This window comes from Lampetra fluviatilis, chromosome 7 (assembly GCF_964198595.1).
Source record: "Lampetra fluviatilis chromosome 7, kcLamFluv1.1, whole genome shotgun sequence".
Lineage (NCBI taxonomy): Eukaryota > Metazoa > Chordata > Hyperoartia > Petromyzontiformes > Petromyzontidae > Lampetra > Lampetra fluviatilis.
This window is the reverse complement of record NC_136281.1, coordinates 5,291,269-5,316,990: the sequence shown is the minus strand read 5'-3', so window position 1 is coordinate 5,316,990 and position 25,722 is coordinate 5,291,269. Positions and strand designations below refer to the sequence as shown.

General features: G+C 44.8%; 2 protein-coding genes across 6 annotated transcripts in view; one reads left to right on the top strand and one right to left on the bottom strand.

Moving 5' to 3' along the window:
• Nucleotides 1-1,741: 1,741 nt before the first annotated feature.
• LOC144933473 (mRNA decay activator protein ZFP36L1-like) lies at nt 1,742-5,553 on the top strand. Its single transcript, XM_078858275.1, has 2 exons — nt 1,742-2,059; nt 2,349-5,553. Exons 1-2 carry the CDS (start codon nt 2,003-2,005, stop codon nt 3,549-3,551), a joined length of 1,260 nt encoding a protein of 419 aa, XP_078714401.1. The 5' UTR covers nt 1,742-2,002; the 3' UTR covers nt 3,552-5,553.
• An 826-nt stretch (nt 5,554-6,379) lies between these two features.
• RAD51B (RAD51 paralog B) overlaps nt 6,380-25,722 on the bottom strand; it is a 70,844-nt gene continuing 51,501 nt past the window's right edge. For 4 of the 5 annotated variants that reach the window (XM_078857926.1, XM_078857925.1, XM_078857927.1 and 1 more), the window contains 4 exons: nt 25,416-25,482; nt 23,477-23,592; nt 17,316-17,394; nt 6,380-7,042 (listed from right to left, as the gene is read on the bottom strand). In XM_078857926.1, the coding sequence (XP_078714052.1) occupies nt 6,945-7,042; nt 17,316-17,394; nt 23,477-23,592; nt 25,416-25,482 (360 nt within the window). In that variant the 3' untranslated portion in view covers nt 6,380-6,944. The remainder of the gene's footprint in view (nt 7,043-17,315; nt 17,395-23,476; nt 23,593-25,415; nt 25,483-25,722) is intronic. The other variant, XR_013637000.1, reaches the window with a different exon arrangement.

Genomic DNA, 25,722 nt, shown 5'->3' with positions numbered 1-25,722 from the left:
GCGTTTGCTTCTAGTACAACTTTCAAAACCCTCCATCACACGTGTAGCAATGCAGTCCGTGATTACAAACATATTTCTCTCGATTTGGAAACTTTGGGAAAAGTTCCCTTAAGTGTAGTTTAATATATATACACAAGCGGCCACCGGTACAGTACTTGAGCCAGCAAAGCAATAATCATGGGTCCTGCTGGTCTGCCAATTCGCTGTTGGGACAAAGGCTCAAGACCCACTCCCACTTTCCCGACCACATTGCCTCCCTCCCCCACTCATAAATCCAGCCGTCTCCCCACCCCCCATCTCCATTCGTTCCGCCCGCCCCCTTCATAAAAAATCGCAGTCGCGAATCTTGAACAGTTCAGGCAGGAGGAGCCCCTTTCACTCGGCTGCCACGCCGCAAGTTCAGGAAATGTGTTTACGATCCGGACCACCTGGGTTCGATTCCCAACCATGGGGAGATTTTACTGCACAAACCTGTCCCTACGCCTCCCAGGAGTAGCTTCAGCCTTGCATAAGGCATTTGCTGCTGCCGTGTGTATCGGCGTGGAGGCGACACATGCGTCAGGACGTGACTCTTTACCACGGGACACGGGAGTGTGTTTTGGGCCTCAGTGCTGCTGCGTGAGAGCTCCTCGCTAACATCCTCTAACATCTGTAAAGACGGCCAGCTTTGACTTTGGGAAGTTCCGCTTCCAAAAGTGAGTGTCACGGTGAGGCCAAAACACACCAGAATCCATGTGCGGGTAAGGAGGGGGCCCTGTTTGCCGGCTCGCCCGCACCAAATGTGTCGTTAACATCATAATCTGCTCACAGCAACAAAAACGCGTGGACGGAAAACCGCTGCTGGCGTGCGCGGGGCGCCGATAAGACGGACGCGCAGCGAGGCGTAGAAACCACAGCGATGTACAACAAAATAGACTACGACAAGCTCTAGACTCGTGTGTGCACACACCCAGGCCACGACTTACAGCAGCACTGTATTCTACTAGCAAGTAAGCAGCAGAACTCTGGTTTCAGTGAACGTCATAACACCTGTACACGACCAAGTACGAGACCCGAATTATTGTAACTCGAAATCGAACACCCTCGTGGACAACGCTACAATTAATCTGGGGCACCCACGGTCATTTGTGTAGACGCAAGCCACAACAACGAGTGTGCAAACAGCCCAAGCACAACACAGTAGACTGTGCATCCATACAAATAGTGGTGTCACACAGCACACACATTGACACGCTCGTTCATTGCCTTCGGGAAAGAGAAAAACAACTGTCCACAATCTTGCAATGGACGCGATTCACACACACAACAAAAACAACAAGCCACAAACGTGGAGTCGCCGAAACTTTGAAGCGACGATCATAATCTCTCAGGGCGAATGCTCTCTAAAGGGTGTTGGAACCCGCCCGTGTGTTTTAAGAGTTTTGGTTGGGGGGGTGAACGAGGAGGAGGAGGAGTTGGGGAGGGAATGACACACAAGCGTCAGGAAACAAGGCAAAGGGGGCAGAGTCCCCGGGCACGGTAAACTCAAAACGAGTTGGACGATTTGTGCGTGGCCGACTTTGGGCGGCGGCCACGCTTTTTCTTTTAACCAATAGCGAGCCAAAGTTATGGTGATTTGAATCGTGGAGAACGATGGGTGACCGGCGTGGGGCGGTGTTCTCGCCACGCATTCGCTAGTCCGCCCACGAACACCTCGAGTGACGCCCATCTCAACCCAAAACCAACCATCCCCCCCGCGCCATCAGCCACTCCAACCACAACCAGAGGGCCCGCCCGCCCGCCCGCCCTCACCGCACCCCACCCGGTAGAGAGGCTATTTATCGGCCGCGAAGTTAAACTTCGCGAATTCAGCCCGGCTCAAACAAGTTGCACTAGTTTCTTATTTTATTTAACGCACGCACGCAAAGTTGTCACCGTGTTTGACACCCCTATCCCCACCAACACGCCGTCACTGTATTGGGGAATTAGCGACGTGCGCGCGTGTTTAAACAACAACTCCGCCATGTCTACGGCGCTCCTATCGCCTTCGTACATGGACGTCGGGGACATATTCTACAAGGTAAGAACGCAAACTCGCTTTTCTGTTCTTTCCCATCGCTCTCTTCCTCCACGCCTGGGCTTGTCAACCAGAAGTCAAATTTGCTCTCCCAACCAACCCCCCCCCCTCTTTGCAGCCGCTTTCACTCAACCCGCACCACGATGCCCCGGCGCGTGTCGCTCCCAACCCAAGTCTGCGAAACCCCGACAACTTTTTGAAAAGTCGCGTTGCCACCTCTCGCGGGGCGCGCTCTCTCTCTATCTCTCCCTCCCTCGTTTTTAAAACAAGCAACTTTAAACTTTCTTTGCAGGAGAACGACAACAAGGGCTTGAACTTAAACGCGCTCGACAGGAGGGCGGTGGGCACACCTACAGCCACGCTCCCACGCCGCCATTCCTCCAACAACATGCTCGCCCTCGCAAACTCCGCGCACGCTTCTCTCTGCGCCAACAACATTGGCGGCGTCGGCGGCAACGGAGGAGGCGGCGGCGGCGGTGGAAACAACAACAAGTTCTCCATGTCCGCGCTCAAAGACAGCACGGCGCTCATGAACAGAGAGAATCGCTTCCGAGACCGCTCGCTGAGCGAGGGCGGCGACCACTCTGCCATGATTTTGGCTCCCAGCGGCAAGCAGCACCAGCAGCAGCAGCAGACGGCTCAGACAGGCGGCGGCGTGGGGATGGTCAACTCGAGTCGCTACAAAACCGAGTTGTGCCGGCCCTTCGAAGAGAACGGCGTCTGCAAGTACGGCGACAAGTGCCAATTCGCGCACGGCGGTCACGAGCTGCGCAGTCTGGTACGGCACCCCAAGTACAAGACCGAATTGTGCCGCACTTTCCACACCATCGGCTTCTGCCCCTACGGGCCACGTTGCCACTTCATCCACAACGCCGACGAGCAGCGCTCGCCCACCTCTCAGCAGCCGCCGCTGTCCCCGTCGCTGGCAGGGAGCGGCCCCCATCAGCAGCGCACCAGGGGTCCTCGCCCACGACTCAACCACAGCGTGAGTTTCGCCGGCTTCCCCAGCGCCGCCATGGCACGACGCCTCGACTCCCCGCCGCCGATGGGGGGGGGCCCTCTCGACAACTCGCTGTCGCTCACGCCTCCGCCCCTGTCCACGGGAGGCTTCTTCGGAGACGACTACATGATGTTGTCGTCGCCAATGTGCACCAACAACACCCCGTTTTCATTCAGCCAGGAGCTGTTCTTCAGTGCGGCCATGTCCGGCGCGGGCACGGGGCTGCCTCTCCACACTGGTGGCGGTGGTGGCGGTGGTGGCGCAAATATTGGCCTCGGTTGTGGTGGTGGTGGTGGTGGCTTGGGGCCCCTGGGCACGCCCGGAGCTGCGCGTGGCCTGTCGGGGTCGCCTGTGTTTGAGGCGTCCCTCGACTCGCTGTCCGACCCGGGGGATGGCTACTCCAGTTCTGGGGCCTCGAGTGGCTCCGAGTCGCCCCTGCTAGATCCCAACCGCAGGCTGCCCATCTTCAGCCGCCTGTCCATCTCCGATGAGTGAAGCGAGCGGTGTTGTCCGGGGGGGTGGGGGGTGCTAATAGCCCCCCACACACACTGCAACCACATCGCTGCCTTGTGTTCGTCTCTGCCCCTTCATACCCCCCAAACCACTACTACCAAGGCTCCCTTTGTGATAAGACCCGGGCCAAAGGCGACGAGGCACATTCTCCCATTCGACGCATTCGTTTTAAAAGGATGGGTTTTGTTGATCCCGAGTAAAATGGTTAGTCCAGGGCGAAGTGTGTAAGGAGTTTTATAAGCGAGATTGCCTTATAGCGCGCACATCGTGGCCTCGTGACAAACACGCAACTTTTTATTAGTACGTATTTGTCCCTCCATAATTACTTGCATTAAAGGTTAAACAGCATTAAACTGCCTATAACGTATATACTGTATGTATACATTTTAGCGTATGGGCGAGGCCACGATCCTATCACCGTATGTGCCTAAACCAGGAGTCGGTGTAATTGGTGTCGGGGATATAAGACTTAACATTGCATGCAGTTGCTAGATCACTGTTTCTTTATAGCAATAATGACGATTGATAGACGAGCAGTTAATTTTTTTGTACAAGTTGAGTACCACGTGAGCCCTGTGTGTTGCCCACGTGGTGGTGGTTGCAAGTTGTTTTTGCCCGTGCCCCCCCCCACCGCCAAAGTTTGCCTCCATCGGCCAATTTAATATTTAACCGGTCACGACCCCGAGCTGAGAAAGGTGGTGGTGGTGGGGTGAGTGCCATAACATTTCGCCCAATGCAGTTAATATAGATACTGTTTGCAGCGGCAACAGCCAAAGGCGATCTCGCTGCGTGGGCAAATCTTGCTCGCAAGTTGTTGTTTTTTCAAACTTTCGAGGCCGATGTTTTTTCGAAAATCGGGTGGGTTGGTGGGTTGGGTGGCGCTGGTGGCGCCCTCTGCAGAACAAAGTGGCCTCACGTCGCAGCCGTGGTGGGTTCACGAATACTACGTTGATTGTACACACGAAAATGTTGTGAATCTAACGTTGTTTCTCTTTCTCACACACACACACACAAACTTTTTCTTTGCTGACGGGAAAAAAAATATGCACTCGCTTTATTGAGTCGTTCTTCCAACCGATATGCTGAGCATTGATTTATTTGTTTTTAACGTTTAGAGTTAATGAACCTTTTTCGCTTGTCAGCGTAAATGAGAAGTTGTGGAGATCCCTATTTAACTTATTTATTATACAAAACGTATCTCTGTTGGTATAAATTTTCTATTTATCAGGTATGATGACGCGACAGATGTATATTCTTTTATGTTAAATTATACTCGCCAGCCTAAATCGATTCTTTTCCCGCAATTTAGTTGCGGGGTGTTTAATGCCCTGCGCACAGGTAATATATATATTAAAATAACGCTGAGTTTTGTGCTTTTTGTAACGTTCACCTGGTTATTTTATTGTGAATGAAAAGTTAATTTAAAAGTAATATTTATTTTTCGTTCATTTTGTTTACGATAATCGAACAAGATTGCATGGTTAGCTCTCTTTTTTTGCCTTTGGTGATAGTCGGTGGTGTGTGTGTGTGGATTTACCCCCCCCCCCCCCTTGTAATGACAACCATGCCAAATGAACAAATACTGTACGGGTCCGACCCTGCCGGGGTCGACCGTACCCACCGCGCAGGGGATGGATACCTCCAGCCCCCCCCACATCCCCCTCCAGCGTGCCCCCCCATCCCCCCTCCAGCCCCCCCCCCATCCCCCTCCAGCCCCCCTCCATCCCCCCATGCTTCCGTCACTTTTGGTACATTCCAGAGCGTTGCCTTACATATTATAAAATACCAATAGTTACGAATACGTTTTATACGGTCGTTGAAATAATTGTATAATTTTCAAGCCTAACAAAAACTATGCAAGGCATGTTTAGTTCTTGTATAATTTTGGAGGAGGAGGGGGGTGAGAGTTGTGATTGCGCTGTTCACTACAGTTTGATATAGCCACCATGTTGTATCTTGTAATAAACGTAAAACAAAAATTAATCCCTCCACGCGAAGCGAGTGGGATGTGTTTTATTTGGAGCGTGTTCTGAGCGAGTCTGGGAAGAGACCGGGTGACGCATTCGTGGGCCTGAGAAGGACGCAATAAATCACTTTGAAGCCTTGGGGGGGGGTGAGGCTTGTGAGCGCGCCGGCTGACGTGGCGCTGGGCTGGAGAATGGAGATGTTGGGGGGGGGGGAGAGAACTCTGCAGGGGGGGGGGGCGCCGCCTATTTCGCGGTGGTGGTGGGGGGGTCCCTCTGCGCATGGCTTGTGCGTAATTAAACCTCACGTGTAAAGCCCACAAGCCTCGGGGTCACTTAACATATTGTGGTGCGGCACACTGCACCGGTGCCAGTGTGCGAAGCCAACTTTAAATTAAAAGTTTTGATTAAGTGAACTTTCACGAAGTTTGTGAACGCGATACATTGGCCACATCGGTTCTTGGGTTGGATGACCCGGGTGTGATGGCTCCCCCGGCTATATCGAGTTTCAACTTTAACCGTCATGATCACGGCACATGGATATTTGCTTGGTCGCCTTCACACTGTTATTCGCAACATGTGTTTCTCTTCAACTAAAGTCCACAGTAACTGATTTTCGTTGTGGGTCCACCATAACGTCAAGCTGTTAATAAGCGCAATGGCAGAACCACGAAATATGTGCGCGCGTGCACACTTTGCCAAAACCCATGCAGAAATTATCTCTGTAAAAACAACTCGTCAACCTTGAGAGCCAAAGGAAAGTTTTTTTTGGTGGGGTGGTGGTGGGGGGGTTCAGGGGGGTAGGAATGAGCAATTAACAAAGATGAAGAACACATGTTATTGTGCCCTAGCTGTTTCTTTAATAGAGTTCCACCATTCCATAAACAAAGTGCAAAAGGAAAAATAAACAATTTCCTAGACCATGAACTCTGGCTAGAAAATAAAACAACCGCGGCCCACGAGAAGTAGCAACAAGTGGCGCTGGCTCCGTTCTCTCGAGGCTCTTCACAAAAGCTTCTCACGAGGTCCAGCAGTGGTGTTTGTTTAAAAAAAATGCGAATTTAAGGGCTTTATGTGCCAATTTTTTTTTCATTTAAAGTTCACGAGATACATCACCATGCGGGACAATCTTAGCGTCTTCCTGTACGAAATGCACTTCTGCGCACGTGCCTGACCACAGAGTTCCGAGTGTTGATGTAAAAGGATCACACACACACACGTGTGTGGCTTGCTCCGTTTGAGAGCGGACTTGTGTTGAAGCCACAATTGTTTGGTAAAGAAGAGCGACTTAGGAATTCTGGACTTCCAAGTAGATTATTGTCTTTTGGACGTAAAAATGTCCAGGTTTGGCCTAAGTTCGGTTGGCTAGCGGTACACCGAGGGCCGCTTTCATGACCCACCCTCAAGCTAATCAGATGTCAAAGCAACAGTCCAGTGAAGTGCGAACTCTGATTGGCTGGAGACCTGGATCGGTTCCTTCAAAAGCATCCGTTGGGGCATCCGCAGCATCTGAAAGTTCAAAACAAAACACGCTTTCACAAGGCGACATGTGCGCAGAGATACGAAGCCCCATCAGCGAACGGGCGCTTTGTGGAGGGATTGTATTGCCTTGGTAATGAGGCAATGTACAGCAATTAAGCTTCAATCTGAAATGCCAACAGAAAGGCAGCAGCTTTAGAGACTTAAAATGCCTTTCAGGCAGATCACCATTGTTCTGTTCCTTAGGTTTTAATTTCAATAAAGCTCCAGGGTGATGGTAATCAGTGGTTTCCACTAAACGCAACATCATGTGTTAACTTTTACAAGCAGTAAGTAAAACCACAACCCAACTGCCCACCCGCATAACATGCCGTACATATTATAATGTATGCAAATAAATTAATAACAAAATTGCTTTGGAAGAAGAAAAAGGCCCTTTCAGCCTGCAATTTGGCGCATCCTGTTAAAGAGATCCAAAACTCTCCCTCCATTTTTCCTACAGGGCCACCAATCTCCCTGACTGCCAAACTGTTAACACAGACGCCCTTACAGTGCCCGGCCGATGCGTCCCATCCATTACCACCCAAATGTATTGTTCACCGACAACACGTACGACTGCTTTTTTAAATAACTCGATTGGCATTGCATCTTCACGGAGCACACAGTGCCGACTGGCAAGTCATCGTAGTGATAAGCTCAGCAGCCATTTGTTTAAAACAACCACGACTTGTTCAACTCCTCTTGTTCCTGCAGAGCGCGGCACAATGCAAAGGCTAAATATACTGGCAGCGGGCATACACGTGTAATGTGATATTTTTACATTCCTATGCTTCAACAACAAACACAATGCAGTCACTTTTAAAGGGCCCTTGCTTAACACAGGCACATCCTCCGCAGTGAGTTGGGGTGGGGTATTCGATGTACACCATGGTTATACTGTACAAAATAGTGGGACACAGTACTAAATTAGCGTGTTAATCTGAGCGGAAGTTGCCTAATGAGAGGTTACTGATGAATTTGTTTGAAGGAATGGATGCTCCAGAGACGAGCCCAACCCTTTCCTGTTTACAAGATTTTCCAGACCTGAGATCTGATCTCCCCGAGGCCCTGCACACCTCCCACGCAGCACCCCCTACCCCTGCCGAGAGGATAGCAGCCCAACACACAACTCTAAAAAGGTAGTCAACTGCACACTTACGTATAGGCACTAATCACTGTCAAGATGCTGGCATCAACAGAGATCGTATCTCCTTTGGAAGGGGTTGGCGGAAACTATTCGGTGGTGGACTCGGATGACTCAAAACAGTTTCAAGTCAAATACGGCATGCAATATGAGAAGCCATGAAGAGCACTGTGATTAAAGATTGTAGACTATGAGACATCTCCTTAACCAGTGGCAAAATATAGTGATAGGTTTTTACCCTTTCAACTGGTACAAAAACTGACACCTTTATGCAAGGCATCATGTTTGCAATAACCACAACACAAGCAGTCAAAATGCAAACAAAAAGAAACAACTCTGATGTTATGCACCGTCTTTGAAGTTGATTGGTCCACACCCGAGACAGCTTTTCTTAGAGCCTCGTCTCACATGGTGTTGGACCAGATGACGCCAAAAGGCGCACAACTTAAAGACAATGCACCATCAAAGTATGAGAGCTCGGGGTAAACATTTACACTATGAGACATCTTCTTTACCAGTGGCAAAATATAGTAATAGGTTTTTACCCTTTCAACTGATACAAAAACGGACACCTTTATACAAGGCATCATGTTTGCAATAACCACAACACAAGCAGTCAAAATGCAAACAATGGAGATGGAGACTAGGCTCTAAGGAAAAGCTGTCTCGGGTGTGGACCAATCAACTTCAAGGACAGTGCATATCATTATCAGAGTTGTTTCTTTTTGTTTGCATTTTGACTGCTTGTGTTGTGGTTATTGCAAACATGATGCCTTGTATAAAGGTGTCAGTTTTTGTACCAGTTTGAAAGGGTTAAAACCTATCACTATATTTTGCCACTGGTAAAGGAGATGTCTCAGTGTAAATGCTTACTCCGAGTTCTCAATACTCTGATAGTGCACTGTTTTTGAGTTGTATGCCTTTTGGCGTCATCTGGTCCAACACCAATGGAGACTAGGCTCTAAGAAAAGCTGTCTCGGGTATGGACCAATCAACTTCAAGGACAGTGCATATCATTATCAGAGTTGTTTCTTTTTGTTTGCATTTTGACTGCTTGTGTTGTGGTTATTGCAAATATGATGCCTTGTATAAAGGTGTCAGTTTTTGTACCAGTTGAAAGGGTAAAAAAACAATCACTACAAAAGATTGTAGATTACGATCTCCGTGATGATGCACCGGAGTATTTAATTTGCACGTGACGCGTCTTACTTCGTGCCAAAAGATGCTCAAACCACAGTTTTTCAAAACCTCCGGCTAGTTCCCTTCTCAGACAGCTTTATTGCTAGTTAATTGATTTCTGTCTCATGTTTAGACTGGGAGATGAGAAAAAAATAGACAGACTTCACAAGGAGGAGGGAGGGGGTGGGTGGGGGCTGCAAAGATTTAATTGAAACAACATGAAACAGGCTCCCGGCATCACGACCCGGCCATGTGCTTCACACCCGCTGAGGGCCAAAAAGTGTCAGGTTTCCGGGGACAGGAATAGTCTATCCCCTGCGAGTTCCTGGAAAATCCAGGCCTCAAGCCTGTCAGAATGCGGGTCACTCGGTGGTGCACATAAAACACACCAGCAACGCAAGAACGATGCCAATGTGGAGCCGTACAAAGGGCTCTGGCACTGGAGGGGGGGGGGTAGAATCTACTTTAAAGATCTGCCCCGTAGCTTGACTACATCATTTTGTTCAGCCCAGGCGAGTGTTTGTTTTTCATGAAAATGCTGGGACTTCTTCAATGAGAGCCTGGGTTTCAGGTGGTTGCAGACCACGATGTAATTACGAATGAACTACAATAGATACAGGCGTACATACGTAAGAAAAAGCACAAGGCAGTCTGGTTGGCGTGACACCACAACCCACACTTAACTCGCACACAGGAACACAATTATATGGGCTGAAAATCGGAGTTTCACTCCATTTTCAGTAACTTAAAAGACCGTGTCACACACAAAAAACACTTGTAGATGTACGCCTGTGCTTTGTCTTGGGTTGTCAAACATATTCAAAGCATCATTAACGAGAAAAAAGACTTCTAAGTTACAAGAACAAAGTTTCTAACTTAATGTCGGGCAGTGCCGGGCACAGCAAATCAGCCTATCGCCAAGACGGCAGCTACAGTAACTTTGTTTTTGGTTGCCTTCAACACAAACTCTGCTGACACATGCGGATGCGTGTGAACACTGGCATGCACAAGCACAGACAACGAGAAACACTCGGCATGTCTGAATTGAAGCCCCGTGAAAACCCAGGGAAACAAAGACCATATACAACAAATGCATACCAACACACACTTGTACACAGAAGCAGCAAAGTAACTGTACCGGATGACACACTAACAATGGCATGTTCTGAGAAATCCAAAACCAGCGGAGCACGTCCTTCACACTCAGTCACCGAGGGCAGATCTTTATTTTAAAACACAAACATTTTTCAACCCTACACTGCAACAGCCAGTGGGCCCGTCTCAGTTATAAGTGGAGTCACCGAAGACAGCAAGGTTTAGAATGCAACACACAACCGAACCTCTGTAATTCATTGTGCTATGAATATACATTCTGGTAATCCATCAACAGATTATGAAGGCTATTTGTTTTTTTCAATCCACAGTGAAGGAAAATGAATGCATTTAGCAGAGGTGTGGACTCGAGTCATGTGACTTGGACTCGAGTCAGACTCGAGTCATGAATTTGATGACTTGCGACTCGACTTGGACTTGCATAACAATGACTTTGTCCCACCTATGAGATGTGGACTCGAGTCATGTGACTTGGACTCGAGTCAGACTCGAGTCATGAATTTGATGACTTGCGACTCGACTTGGACTTGCATAACAATGACTTTGTCCCACCTCTGGCATTTAGTATGCATGCTCCTAATTGTATGCACACACCGAAAGTGTCTGGCTTTTCAGTTGCCAGAGGATGGAATGATATCCACAATTAAAATAAATCTAAAACTTAAGTGGATGAGAATAGTCTGCACACTGGGGAGCAGGCTGCAAGCGTTCATTTGGCACAGCACAAATTGATAAGCACCTGTTACATTTCCAGATTGTCCTCGCCGTACTAGTACAGCACATGTAACAAAGAGGTCAGCCTGGCTGGCTCGCGCTTGCATCTCATCTCAAATGTGTTGGCTGGCACAGATCCACGCTATTTGGAAGTGTGGTTAGTAACTTATGAGTTGGAACTCCCTTTCGGGGGTTTGGAAATGATGGTGAGCATTTTTTTCCGTGCTCAATAACATGAAATGGCTGGATGGCAGGATGTTTATACTTTTGGGAAAGCAATTCCAATGAAAATTAAGAAATATATTGTCATTGCTGTGTACCACGATGAAAAATACAGGACCAAAATTAAACACTACATTAAGTGGACAACAACAATGTTACTCGAACAAGAAAATGGAGTAAACGTTTATGTGGAGGTAAACTAATATTTTGTGGTTTAAATCTCAGGAAATAAAATATTTAGAAAGTAAAATTCGTCTTCCACATGAACTCGTTTATCCATGGAAAATATGGCGACACAAGTTTCACTTCTCTAAAATTAACTTTTTGTGGTCAGGAAAGTATTTAATTTCAAACAATCAAGTATACATGAAAATATTTTTTTTAAATCCCAAAACAACAGAAAGTGGCTCAACTAGCGGGCATCCCCCAATCGTGAAAAAATAGATTGGACCGAGGGAAAAGGACGAAGAAAGGGTAGACTAAGACGCAGAAAGCATTCTTAATGCAGAACTTTTAATTCACTTTTGATTTGCCATGCATGTGAAGTGAAGGGGGGCGGGAGCCGGTGAGGCGTGATACATCTCTTATTGGCAAAGCCTGCTGGGTACAGATGGGCAAGAGCACAAGTCAGAGAGCATAGGTCATACCCCAATCATCACTGGGGGGTTGACTAATTAAATTAAGGAGTTAAGAAAGACTGCCACTGTGCACTGCTGTGGCATTCATCAAGCCCCTCCGTGTTGAGTGCCAGAGAACTAATGCTGGTGTGAGCACATGCACTCAGAGCTAAAAGCACATGACACAGCATCTGTGGAAAAAATGGCACTGGCACGGTCGTGCCATGCCTTCCTTTCTCTACTACGCTCCAGCAGGAACATCAGATGGATCACCAACAGTTGGCTGCCTGGTTGTTTTGCAAAGCCAGGAAAAAACAAAGAATAATTGATGCTGAGAGAGGGCGGTGGGGGGGGTGCTCCAGAATGAGGGCCGCTAGGCTGACTGACGCGCTATCCTGCCAATGGCGTGGCCTGCAGTGGGCAAGGTTTGACCCCGGCGCACATGGTCAGCCAGGGATTAGCTGCGCAGTAACAATCCGAATGCATTAATGTAAGCATACGTGGCTGAACCACTGAAGCACTTTACGTACCACTAAGTAAAGCAACTGCGGCAACAATGCACGAGACAAAGGCAGCGCTGTGCTGAGCATGCGTACCCCGCTCATAGGCGCATGTGACGGCGCTTGAGAGACTTTATAAAAGCGTGCGCCGCATAACCTTGTGTGCGTGCACATGTGAAAGTATCCCATGTGTTTACGTGCAATATGAAGGCCTGTGAAATGTGTTGCTCATGAGCAGCGGCGACACGATTGACAGCAAGGAGAGGGCTCAGCAGATGACAGCCAATGAAACTGGCAGCAGAAAACTTGAATTCCGCAGCTGTTATTAAAACAGAGGAGCATTTGTGTTTCTTTGACGGCTCGTTTCTGCCTCGCAGGACAGAAGATGAAGGCTGGCGCGCTGCACTGGCACGCACATGGTCGAAGAAGTGTGACCATGCTGCTGAGACGCAAGCGGAACATTCGCATGCCTCGCTTGCATACCCTCGGCACATGCAAATGCGCGTAATAAGACTGGAAGGGCAGTTAAGATGGAATCTCAGCTGTCTCATCCATCCAACACATCTAACCACAAAGCTGGGCCTGAAATAGTCTTACTGGTTTCGGTACACACAAAACAAAACATGAACAAGCAAGAAAAACGCATGGAAGCACAAGTAGAGGAACACAAAAATATATGCAGACAAACAATAAAGACATTCGCCAGGGTTTTCGACTGATAATTTGAAATACTTGCGACAAGACTAGTAAAGACGCCCTCTCATTTCGAGGCGAAGTACATATGACCCTTACTCCGCACAAGTTCTTTGTGCACAGATCCGCAGCAGCACGGTATTTTTTGTCACGACCGAAATTCAGAAAGCATGGGGGTGCGGTTCGCAGCTGCACACGGGGATTGCAAAAGCACGATGTGCTCACCAGGCCGTGCCCAGACTCCACACGCTGCAACAGACCACTCCTATCCACGTGGATTCTGCAACAGCCGCGCGCTGATTGGCTGTGGACGGGGAGCCGTTGAGTTCGGAAGATAATGACACGTGCACTCGCGCACGATGCACCTCGGAGGGCTGCCTCGTTTCTCCCTCCTTTATCTAGAAAAACATTTCTGTTTACGAAACTCTACTTGAACTAAATTTGTAGTCCAGACTCTGCCCTAGCCACTGGTACAGTGTATTTCACCATATTTTAGTGAGCATCGTACTCTATTGGTGAGTATAATACTCATGTAGAGTTTTACGTTGCATAATTATACAGCATTTTATAATTCCCTGTTTGAGTTTTGAATGTAAGGAGTGAAAATATTGGGTATGGGGAGGGAGCTTGAAGGGGTCTGGAACATAACCCCCCCCCCCCGTTTATTCTGTCAAACTGGGTGCCCCCCTCTGCACGGATTTCGTCCGCACGACCTCGTCTGAGAAAGTATCCCACCCCAGTGCAGAGCGAGGGTCAGTTATATTGCTTGTTGCAGATTTCAGCGTTGGACTATATCGCCGAATAATGTACCTGCTTATTAACTAGATGCTTAACATAACTTAAAGCTGTAAATATGAGTCTCAAAAGCCAAGTGAAGACTGTGCAAAAGAAGATGGAAATCAATGGCATTTTTGGCAACTGAAATAAATATGAAATACAGTTTCAGAATAGATTTATTTTTTGGGAAAAAAAATAGAAAAAAAAATTGGAAAAAAAATAAGGCAAAATTTTCAAATGTAACATCTTAACTTATTTCTTTACAATTGTTTCTACTCATGAGCGTAGTTTATAAAAGGTCATCTGAATGAATATGTTTAGTTTATAGTTTTTACCAATAAACAACATTCCCACCCTTTAAACACCACTTTGTGTACTTGAATACTGAAAACACTTGTGGATTAAAAATACAAGCCTCTGGCTTTTAAAAGAAATCAGATCTGCCTTAACAGCAGTGCCAATTCATCTAGGATTACATCCAACTTTGTTTTATGTACTGCTCACAAAAAGTACATAAAAAAGGATGAAAAGGAAGTAGTGTGATGAGAATCACAAGATTACGTGAAAAAGCAAAAAACTAAATAGCCATATAATCCAGCATGCATACAAAACAAATAGGAAGCTTTAATGTTGAAGTTGGACATGTGATAAGGAGTGCAGGTATTTCTGTACAAAAGCCTGGTAAATCAGGCCAAACATAGTTCAATTCCATGCACAGATGGGAGAGTGGAGAGGGATTTTCATGTCAATACAAACCTCCAGGTCCTTTTACTCTGAACTAAGTCCAGCAGACTCATTAAAATGCTTCCTCAGGACCCTTAAGGAGGGATTAATGGAGCTTTAACAATACAATTCCAACAAACAAAAAAACTTGTCCTTCAAGCTGATCTCCACAAGAAAAGCAGATTTCTTAACGACATAATCTGAAAACATTTTACAACGAAAACTTGCAGGGATACCGTGAAAGCAGAAGAATGTTCGAAAACAATTTTGGCAACAAAGTACAGTGTTGTTCAATTGTGAATTTTAGAACTTGTGTATATGACATCCTGAATGATGCAAGGAGAGTTGTCTAATTAGCATAATCCAAGAGAGGTAATGATCTAGATTTTTACCAGCATAAAAAGCCAATGCAAACTGCAATAATGAGCAGAATGAGCCCTCTTTACGCAGACTTCAATTGATCCCAAGAATTGTGCACAAAAGCACGTCTGTTAAAGCATCCAGGCCGGAACTGGCAATTAAATTGAGGCTCGGATGTTTTTTGGCTGAGACTGAATAACAAACCGCGTGGACACACGTGAGGCCAACCCTGTGGCCCTTGTGGTGTGAATGTCTGCTCTGGGTGGGTGGGTCATGCGTTCCACTCTCCCAGGCACTGCTCACAGGCACCATTAAAAGTGTTTGGCAACTGCTTCCCCCCCGCTTGAGTCTTGGCACCACTATAAGGTGAGTTTGGAACTTTTCAAAAAATGTTAATTATATTGTAATAAAGGCAAGTCATTGTATGACACAGTATGCTGCACCGGTTTTTTTTTTGTCATGTAATGGGAAAGGGTACGCATTGAACTTAACATTAATTTTACCCTGTGTATGTCTTTGTGCATACAGCACTAGTATGCGTGTATAACATATATATATATTTTTATATAACAAGAAATCCGGGATCTGCTGTGACTGTGTTCCCTGCACAGAATCCTTGCTGGGAGTTAAGAAAGGCCATGCAGGGGCTACATTGTGTGGTTGAGCCGCCTCAGCAAGTGGAGTGGAATTCTGGAAGTGCAACTGAATGAAAAAATGGAAATTTCATTCAGCCAGCAAGAGCTAAATGATTTGAACAGAATACAAGCTACACAAAGACAGGAAAATCAAAGAGGTAGAAAGGAGTTTTTTTTAAATCTCCATTTGTTGGCAGTAGGGGTGAATTAAATGATCATATTACAAACATGTTTCTGGTGATGAATAGTCATATATATTTTTAAAATCCATTAAATATGCTGCACCTAACATGAACACATGCGTGAATGTTGGTGCACAGACTAGAAATGCATATTTAGTTATGCGTATAAATTCAACGTTCGAAATGATCAAGTTTCAACACAGCTGCAGAAAATTAACCAAATATCTGTAAACAGATTTCATAACGACGTTGAACTATGTTAAACTTGGCAAATGCACCACAACCGATGGACGAGCATGTTAGAGCACCCTTTAAATGACCATGTTTTATTTTTACCTAATAATACGGGGATACAAAAAAACGTGTTGAAATCAACTTACGCAACAAAATAGTATGGCAACTCGCCGCACTTTTGGCCTTGCTTAATAAAAATAATGAAGGAGCAGCTTCAACAAAAATGTAAAGAACACCAATCAACGTCAACCGAGCAGCTACTTACTCCTGCATTGGCATCTAATGTTGCTTTATGCTGAATTGTGTATGGTTATATTTCTTCAACCTTTCAAAAAAAATAATTTTCTGATAATTACTAAGCACTGTGCAATGTGCAGGCTTCTGGATTCAGTGGCTGGCCTTGACAAACAATGGGATGAATTGGTCAAAGCCTCTTCCCCCTACGGAGGCTAGTATATTAACAAAAACAGAAAAGGAAAAGGCTATACAGTTCTCATTTTTATTACACAATTTACGGTGGTATTGTGACTGAGGCAGACTTATCCCAAACTACCCTGCTTAAAATGTTTGCTTCCTGGCATTGAAAGGGTTAATAAAGGTCACCCCCCCCCACCCCCATTGTGAAGTTTGTTAAAGTGTCATTTTGGGGTTCCTTTTGTGTCCGCTGATCCGGCGTTCCTCCGCCATCAAGGGGGGAGGGGGGGGGCGCTCTTTCTTTGTTTATTCAACAGGCTATTCCGCTGACCAGTGACAAAGCCAGGCAATTTAAAGAAGGGGAAAACTGCACAAGAGGCTCTATCCCAACCTCATTTGAATACCACCGCTTGACCTGCACGGCAGAGCGCGGAGAGGCAAAAACGGAGTTCTTCGGCGAGGGCCGCAAAGCCCAAAACTAAAGCGGCAGAAGAGGGGGAGTGCCGGAACTTGATGAGGATGTGGGGGAAGGGTTTTAGATAACGATTGGAGAATGATAGTGATGGAAGATAACATGAACTCAACTTAGAAATATCCCGAACAAAGAAAGAACTGACAGAGGATGATGGCCAATCAATATGAAATGCAAAACCATGAGAAGGCAATTTCAATAATCTCATTGTAAAGTGAACAAACAGAACAAGGTTTGTTCAGTACACACTTGAACATTGTGGTCCAAGTAACAAATATATCTTACCTTCCAACACAAGTCCCGAGCCTTGAATGGAGTAAACAAATCCAGAAAAGGAAGCCAATGGTGATTTCGCTATCAAAATCTGGGGGGGGGGGGGGGTGTAAACGAAAGAATACAAGCACACTCAACATATTGTTATATTAATGGACTTCGCTGGATTTCTTTTACAAATGTTAATGTGCTGCAATAAGATGATCAGAACATGTTATTGTCAAAGCTATATTGCACAACGAACGTGAAGCAGTTCTGATAGACATGCAAAACTAAGTGTGTATAGCTTAAACGTTACAGAATTGATACTTTTAATGTAATATAATTTTGCAGCGCTGGAAAGCATTACACTATAGCAGGCACATTTGAATGTATTTGTGGATAACACAACAATACGTATCAAGTCTTTTGCGTAAATAAAATTCCATGTGGTAATTTCAAAAGGGTGTGGTCTATCGAGTAATGTAAACCAGCTGAAGATCTGGAATCTTTTGGTCCGCGCTAAACTTTCACACATGCTTACTTACTGCCAACATTCCTCCCCCCAGTTTTATGCTTCTGCCGAAGCTGCCGTGATTGAATGCAACCGTTGGGGAATGTTGATTCATATATTCTAAACGCTGGCAAATTCTGCGGCCACAGGGTGCCGTCATACATTTCACAAACTTCAGATAATCACAATAAACGATTTTAAAAAACGTGGAATGCTGACACTGATAGCACTGATTTTACATAAAATGAAAGCACAAGTAATGGTAAATTATTCCCAGGTGCATGTGTGTACTCATTAGCAATTTATATTTCAGTACTTGGATTAAGGGTTTCCTAGAACACTTTGCATGCTAATGAATAGTTGCCTGCTTAAAACCCATAATCTATTAACAAAAAATAGAGACATTATATCTCGTCATATAATATACTGTATATTAGGAAGTGAACATTTTACTGTAATCACAACACCATGGCACAACATGTTTTCTCTAAATCAATATGATGAAGTATTAAGGATTTGGCCACGATGCTTCATTGCCAATGAGAGGGCACAAATAGCCATAACTATGAGAGCTGGGCACCGCAAGAACTTGTATCCTGCAGATTCTTTTACTGGACCCACTTTTATTTGGCTGACTTAAGTGCAGTTCTTTTTTTGTTATTCTGACTTAAAGAATGCTGGTATGGCATTACAGAGTTGAGAAGCCGATGATACAAAATACACATTGTATCATCAGCTTAGTAGTTTAAGGCTGTCCTAACTTGCATTTCGTTTTAATGTATAAGACAATGTCATAAAGATAACTTAAAAATATATATATATAAATCAGCCACAATATAAATAATCAATAAATAAGATGACGTATCTTGGCTGAGCCTCCTAAAAAGTAGGTTAAATTGAAAAGTGATAAATGCATCTTTATTGCAGCCTCGACTGGCTTTCTACATCCGATTCTGCAACACGTGTCACCGTGGACAGGATTATAACAAACGGATGTCCCAAACAATGCACCCTGTGAATTACTGCACCGAATGCTCTTGCTTCTAATATAAATTTCACCGGACATAAATACAAAACAAAGTTACCGATGCGTGTATATGGCATCGCCGATGAGTGTGACATGAAAAGGGGGTTGGGAGAGATCATGCTCGAAAGTTGGTGAAGGGCATTTAAACGCCAGTCTCCAGGGAGTGGTGTGGGACAGACAGGCCACGACCGCCAACTGGCGATCAGTTGGGAATGATTAGAGGGGCCAGATGGACAAAAATATACGACATACGTCAACAACTGCTGACCAACCGCCTTGGGTTTGACCCAGATATCACACATGTTTTATACAATTATAAATAATTATTTATCATTGTACGTGTAACAAACTTGGGCGATCTCAATAATAACAGTGGACAGAATTATTGCACAAATCAGTCTGGCACAATGGCTTCAGAATGTTCAAAAACCGTTTTGCATGTATTTTAGTGATATGCCAAAGACAGTTTTGGTGAATAGTGCACAAAAGAATGTTTTTGTGGTTAACTCATGTAGATTACTGGTCAAGCCAGACTCGAGATTTCACAGAAAATAATCCCAAACAGAAATTGCTAATACCACAGGTGAAAAGCTTAAAAAAAAAACCCTACTCCATACGTAACAAACCAAAAAGATTTATGGTCAATTACGAAAATAAAAAAAAATATTACGTACGTAATTTTAACCTCAGATATTCTGAGAGTAAATACTACACTGCAATAGGATACTGAATTGCATTGGTATGGAAGAAAAATAAATATGCAGTGTTAATCCCACGTAAAGCACAATCTTCATGAAGCAACTGGACTGCTATTCATGGTGCATATTAGATTGGAACAGGGAGTTTAAAAAAAGCTTTTTGAAAGCAAAGTAATAGTATTTTTTGGAAAGGTATTAAACTTAGCGCTCTACTGCGGTCAATGCTGAATTCCCAAGACAGGGGTAGCATGGGATGTTTGGCTCCCAATTCATGTCACGGGGGAGGGGGAGGGGGTAGAGAATGGTGCCAGTAGTCATGAGTGAAGCTATAGAGGGTGGTTCATCACCCCCCGCTGTGTGTCCTTGGGCAGGAAACATTGCGTGTGGTCGCCCTGGCAAACACGCAGGGGCTGTTTCTAAATGTGTCAACGTTCACAGCCTGAGAGCTGTATGAGTTGAGCTATGAATGTTGATTTAATGCAATAAGAAACACTCAAATGTTTTAACACCACAACCTTTTCACTAAGCTTGCTATCACTTGTGTGTTCCATGTCATCGCGTGGATATGGTTTTTTTTCTTCTTCCCCATACCAGACTGCAAAAGCATCTATTGGGCTAACAATTCTAGATTTGAAGCTTTCGTGACTGCAAGGAATCATATTCTTAGGTTTTTTCGGTAAAGTCACGTAGGTAAAACATCAAAATTAATGAAAATAAAATAAAAACAAAAATCACGACGTTTCGGAGGCAACACAAGTCTCCGTCATCAGGTGGGACCGTCACAGCCGAATTAGCTGCATCAAGTGATGACGGAGACTTGTGTTGCCTCCGAAACGTCGTGATTTTTGTTTTTATTTTATTTTCATTAATTTTGATGTTTTACCTACGTGACTTTACCGAAAAAACCTAAGAATATGGGCTAACAATGTCTTGTTTTTATCACAAACACAGACACGTACATAGGCAAAAAGATAATTGCATTAACACTTAATACTCTTCAAACAACTGTAATCGGCTATTCATTGTAACTAATAACGGGTGTTACATTTCCAGTTGTTTTAAAATGATTACCGGCACGAATAATACCTACTTGCTCATCTGCTCTCAAACAAAACCGGGAGATGTTTTGAAGTTGACAGCCTTTGAGAATTCATGCAAATTCTGGGTCAAGGATAACTGACAATCGGGGGGTCAAAATTCACACGAGCCGGAGCTGGAAATTGGCGGGAAAGTGGATAAAAAAACCCACGTGTGGGTGGAGACCTGCGGATGGGGGGGTGGTGGTGGAGGCTGGTTAGGAGGGGGATGGGGAAGCAACCCATTGTTGTTGAGCCCATGTGGCTCCAGGCGGCCCAACTGCTCTCAACGGCCGAGCTCTGGAGCCGGGCCCATTCGGGAGAATAAACCCGCCTCTCCGCTCGCGTGTGCCCGCAGATGGCAGGTTGCTTTTAGTATTATTCGGTGATTACGCAACGTATCCACGGCATTATTTCTCTCCGTTAATAAAAAGGGATGGCCGAAAGTCACCCACGTTCTTCTCTTGCGAGCGCGGTGTGCGCGTTGCGAGGGGGTATAGGGTGACAAAGTCTTGTATACAAGTCAAGGCTGTTACCCATTACCTTGTTTGATAAGGTTATCTAAGCGCTGTATTGCTTTATTGCCGTCTTCCCTTGTTACGAATGTACATTTTGCACGTCGAATTAGCAGTAATGTATACAATGGAGTCTATCATGGTCCATAAATTGCTGGAAGTATACCAACTCTTGCGCGCAATGTAACACAAGCCTATGTTTATTTATATGCAGAAACATTACCCTTCCAAAAAATATAAATTTCTCAGGTTACCAAAAGTGAAACGTGTGTACAGTATGCACACAATTTAACTTAATTCAACAATTGCCCGGAAACAACTAAAACACTACCGCCGTTAAGGACACACTGATTAAGAGAGTCAGAACATGAATACCATTGGTGGTGGCTGCACTTTCCTACGTTGCCTGGGACATCCGTACAACACCCTCTAACCATGCCCCGCACTCACACTTGTAATCATTGTTTTACTCCATTTTTCCCTAATCCCGTGATGTGTCAACACAGACCATCAACCTGTGAAACATTGTCCCCTCTCCGCTGTATTTATACCACAGACCCCTCTCCTTAGGGGCACCATTTTTGGACGTGTGTCAGCATCCTTGTGCCACATTGCACCATGACAGAAAACGTGAATTTTTATTGGATCTTTACGTGCAAATATTTGCGGAAATATTTTTCATTCGCAAAAATGTTAAGCTGGCCATCAGTGCACCCCCGTACCACAGCGTTGCTTGAAATATATTCAGGAATGACTCGTGCCCAAGCCAGGTACAATGAGTCACAAATTCAATACATGAATTAGCTTTGGTCATGTGACTTGTTTCTTGAAAAAACTGTGAATGAAGCAAGGCCATGAAATCCTGCATCGATTCTGCTTTACCTTTAAAAGGTGGCTACAGTAGTTTTACTTTTCGTCATAAACAATACCCTTACGACTGTGCGACTATCACCCCAGTGGGCTTCACAAATGCTTTTAAAAGACATATATTTCACCAATGTAACACTGGAAGATGTTGCACCCATGCCTACCAGCAACACAGGTGGTTCTCATCAGTGTGTTTATTCAGTTGTCAGCCTTGAGGGGGGCAAGGAGTGAGAAGAGTGGAAAAATGTTTTTCTGTCTGAAAGTCTCTCCTTTTAGTCAGTAAAAACAATAACAATCACACAGCAAGCCTGATCCACATCAGCTGAGACTGCAGAAGCCAGCTCAGGATGTCTTGTTATTAAAGGAGACTATTTTTTATTGGAAAATGTTTTTTTAAAAAGGCAGCCATGTAAGCTGCATAAGAACTGTTTCGCCCAGTAGTGAATGCTACTTAATTCTGCTTCAGAAAACGCGCTGTGAAGATGTATGCACACAGCAGCCATATGCACAATAACATCACTAACCCTAAGCTTTATGCCCAGGTTTCAAGAAATCCAAATGGTAATATGTAATTTGATTAACATTTTAATGAAATATGATGCTGGAAACATACTATTCATGGCATATGCAATATATCACCGTTAAATTAATTTATTACGGTATCAAAGGAGTCGATGACCTAATGTCGTATACTAGTATATATACTACTAACAATAGGTACGTTAATTGTATTTGTGCACCACTGCCAATGCAGCATCACCAAATAATTACAAAAAACATGTTTTTCTCTTTGACAATAATTACCATTAAAAATTTATGTATGCTCAAGCATACTAGATAAAATACATTAGTTCAGCAGTGGCTTTAAATACGTGTGTGTGTCATTAATATGTATTATTACTATATTATAATAAGACGTGGTGTTATATGCCCGCAGTGGAGGTGATGCAATAAACCAATTGAATGGGATGTAGGGGTTGGGCAAAGCTGCAAGAACTAGAACATGATGATCCAATGAGCTGTTTAATATTGTTAAAATAAGGTATGACTATGCAAAACCCTAACTCCTCATTCTGAGTTATGAATAAACATCTCTTGAGATTTACAATAATTAATTATGCCCTCTGGTTATGTACATAATAAACACATGGACAGTATTTAATGCAGAATAATAGATGGAAGGTGAACACCAAAAGTGAAAAGTGAGGTGATGAGGTGATACCAGGATTCAGGTTAGGGCCAGAGATATGGTGAGTGGTAGGGGCTGGTTGGCTAGTGTGGTTAGTCTTAGGGTTGGCTAGTTTTTTATAATTACACATTGGCTTAGAGTTGGCAAGTGTGCTGTACTCCATAACAGTTTTCGCTGCACCCCATTACACAGTGAGGCCGTTTCACTTTCTTCATTAAATACTTTGTGTTCGATTTCATGTTTTGGTGTTCACAAGACGTTTGACACACAGCGGCTAGGAAGGCCTGCGACGTCACGGTTGTCATCACCTGCCTGCGCCGCGCGTCCAGGTATTGCAGGATGAGTCGAGTGTTCACACAGTGACTCCACGTGTTGCCCAGGGCTGCAGTCACATAGCCGTCGCCAGACATCTCCTTCTCGCCAGCTACACGGACAAGACGCCATGTTACGTGTCATAGATGGTTGCTTGCATCTCCGTGAAATACAGGACTGCCTCTGGGGCATGATAATATACAGGATTCATATTCTTTTTGTTTCGTGGTTCATTCCCACGTTGGATTTGTCTTTGTTGACAGCCCGCAGCCCAGACTATGCAAATGTCACACAGTGACAAATCAAATAGACGAAGGGGTTTTTCTCGGCTAATTCCCTTTGTCACTGTGGAAAGAGAGGTTTCTTCCCGTGAAATACATTGATGTTTTAGGCAAGGGCTTAGTTCAGTTCAAACAAGTTCGTATTAGATATCTTTGGGCATTTGGTAAACAACTTAACAAGCAAAGTTTATAACACAGGTGCGAATACACAATCTGAACCAACTACATTGAAGGCGCTCGTTATCGTCAGTTGTGCCAGAGTGTTTGTTTTGGGGCTGCCCCTCCATATTGTGTCTGCTCCGTGAGTCAACAGGCCCTTTGGTCAAAGATTGTGGGTCAAACCCTGCAGTAACCAACAGTGTGTGGCCCAAAACGCAGGCTGCGATGCATCCCGACAGAGGTAACCGCAGCTATATGATTGACGTGCACATTCACAAGTGAGATTAACGCATTTTACTTAAATCCATCAAATTGTGTTCAACTATAATTGGCATCATGCGTATTTTTGACCGGGGGAAGAAGACAATACATTTTGACTGCCTGGTTGGCTCACGAGGTACATTAGCTGGCCAGACCAGTGAAATGTAGTTGTACAGTGTCTAAGCTCAAAAAATATGTATGATTTTTCGTAATGTTATTTCATCCAACTGCACATGACCATATGGGCATACATTGCCACCCTAGTCACCAGAGCAAAGGAAACTTGAGGTCTCAAAGACCTCCAACCTAAACTAAACTCTTAAAATTATGTTTTATCTTACCAGGTAAGGCCCACTGAGCTAAAAAGCTCTTTTTCAGAATCCATCTGGCCACAAATGATAGCTCAACAAAAGTGTCTTATCACGTTGAAATTTATAACATCCAAATACTCTAAAAGCATGTTTCTGAATGTGAAGGGAAAAACCGGAGGACCCGGATAAAACTCCACGCGACCACGGGGAGAACACGCAAACTCCAAATATACAGGCGTCAGGGTCGGGATCGAACCCACAACCACCTGTATACCAGGCGAGGTAGTTAACATCTCGCCACCACGGCCCCAAACCCCCTTGAATGTACACGCACACATTTGCCGCTTCATTTTATTCTGACACGTGTTGCCTCACCTTATTACCACAGTCACTGTGACTTTTCTGAGTGTATTTAGAAATATTTTTCTAAATATAATTATATGTACAAATACCATATGCCTTTAGCTTGTAGTTATTTTTAGAAACTATACATGCAATGTCAGCATTTCCAATTTTAAAGGGTGTCAGCATGAATGTGTATACAGTACATGTATAGTCACAAGTCTGTTTGAATTGAGTGCTTGCGTTGGTTTCACTGTGTTTCAGTGCATCCGTGTTGCCTGCGTGTACATTTGGGAAATGCCAAGCGCAAACCAGCACGCTTCCCGTAGCTGAAAGTTCGCGTGTGAGGGGATAATAGTCGGAAACGCAAGCAAGTGCCAGAGAAAACCCTTCCGAGCCCCTGCAGGAAACCCAACTGTGACGCAAAAACCTCCTCGGGTCCCCGTGAAAACAACACAAAACATTCACTTGGCAAGCAAATGGAAACAAATATATGCACTGCGGGTGAATTAAATGACTCTGCGTTTAATAATATAATCAGGAGGGTTTCACGTTGCCTTTATTTTCTTTACGTGTTTTACCTTCATTCACTGCATGAGAGCCAGATCGACCTTTGAACCGCGTTGTAATCTGATTGGTGAGCACCACCTGGGGGACAAAGGGCAGTTCTGGTCAGTCAGAAAAGCATAATAGGAGTAACAAAGACTTCTTCAAACCTTACCATGGGGTTGTAGATTACTGAAGCAAACTCAGATTGCAATTGTTATCTAAAATACAAGCCCTGTGCATACACAGCAGGTAGCTATTTGTCGAGCAAAATTACTTCGCTCAATCTCCACTCCCAATATGTTTACGTATTTTAGCAGGACAGTTGTAATCCACATCCTG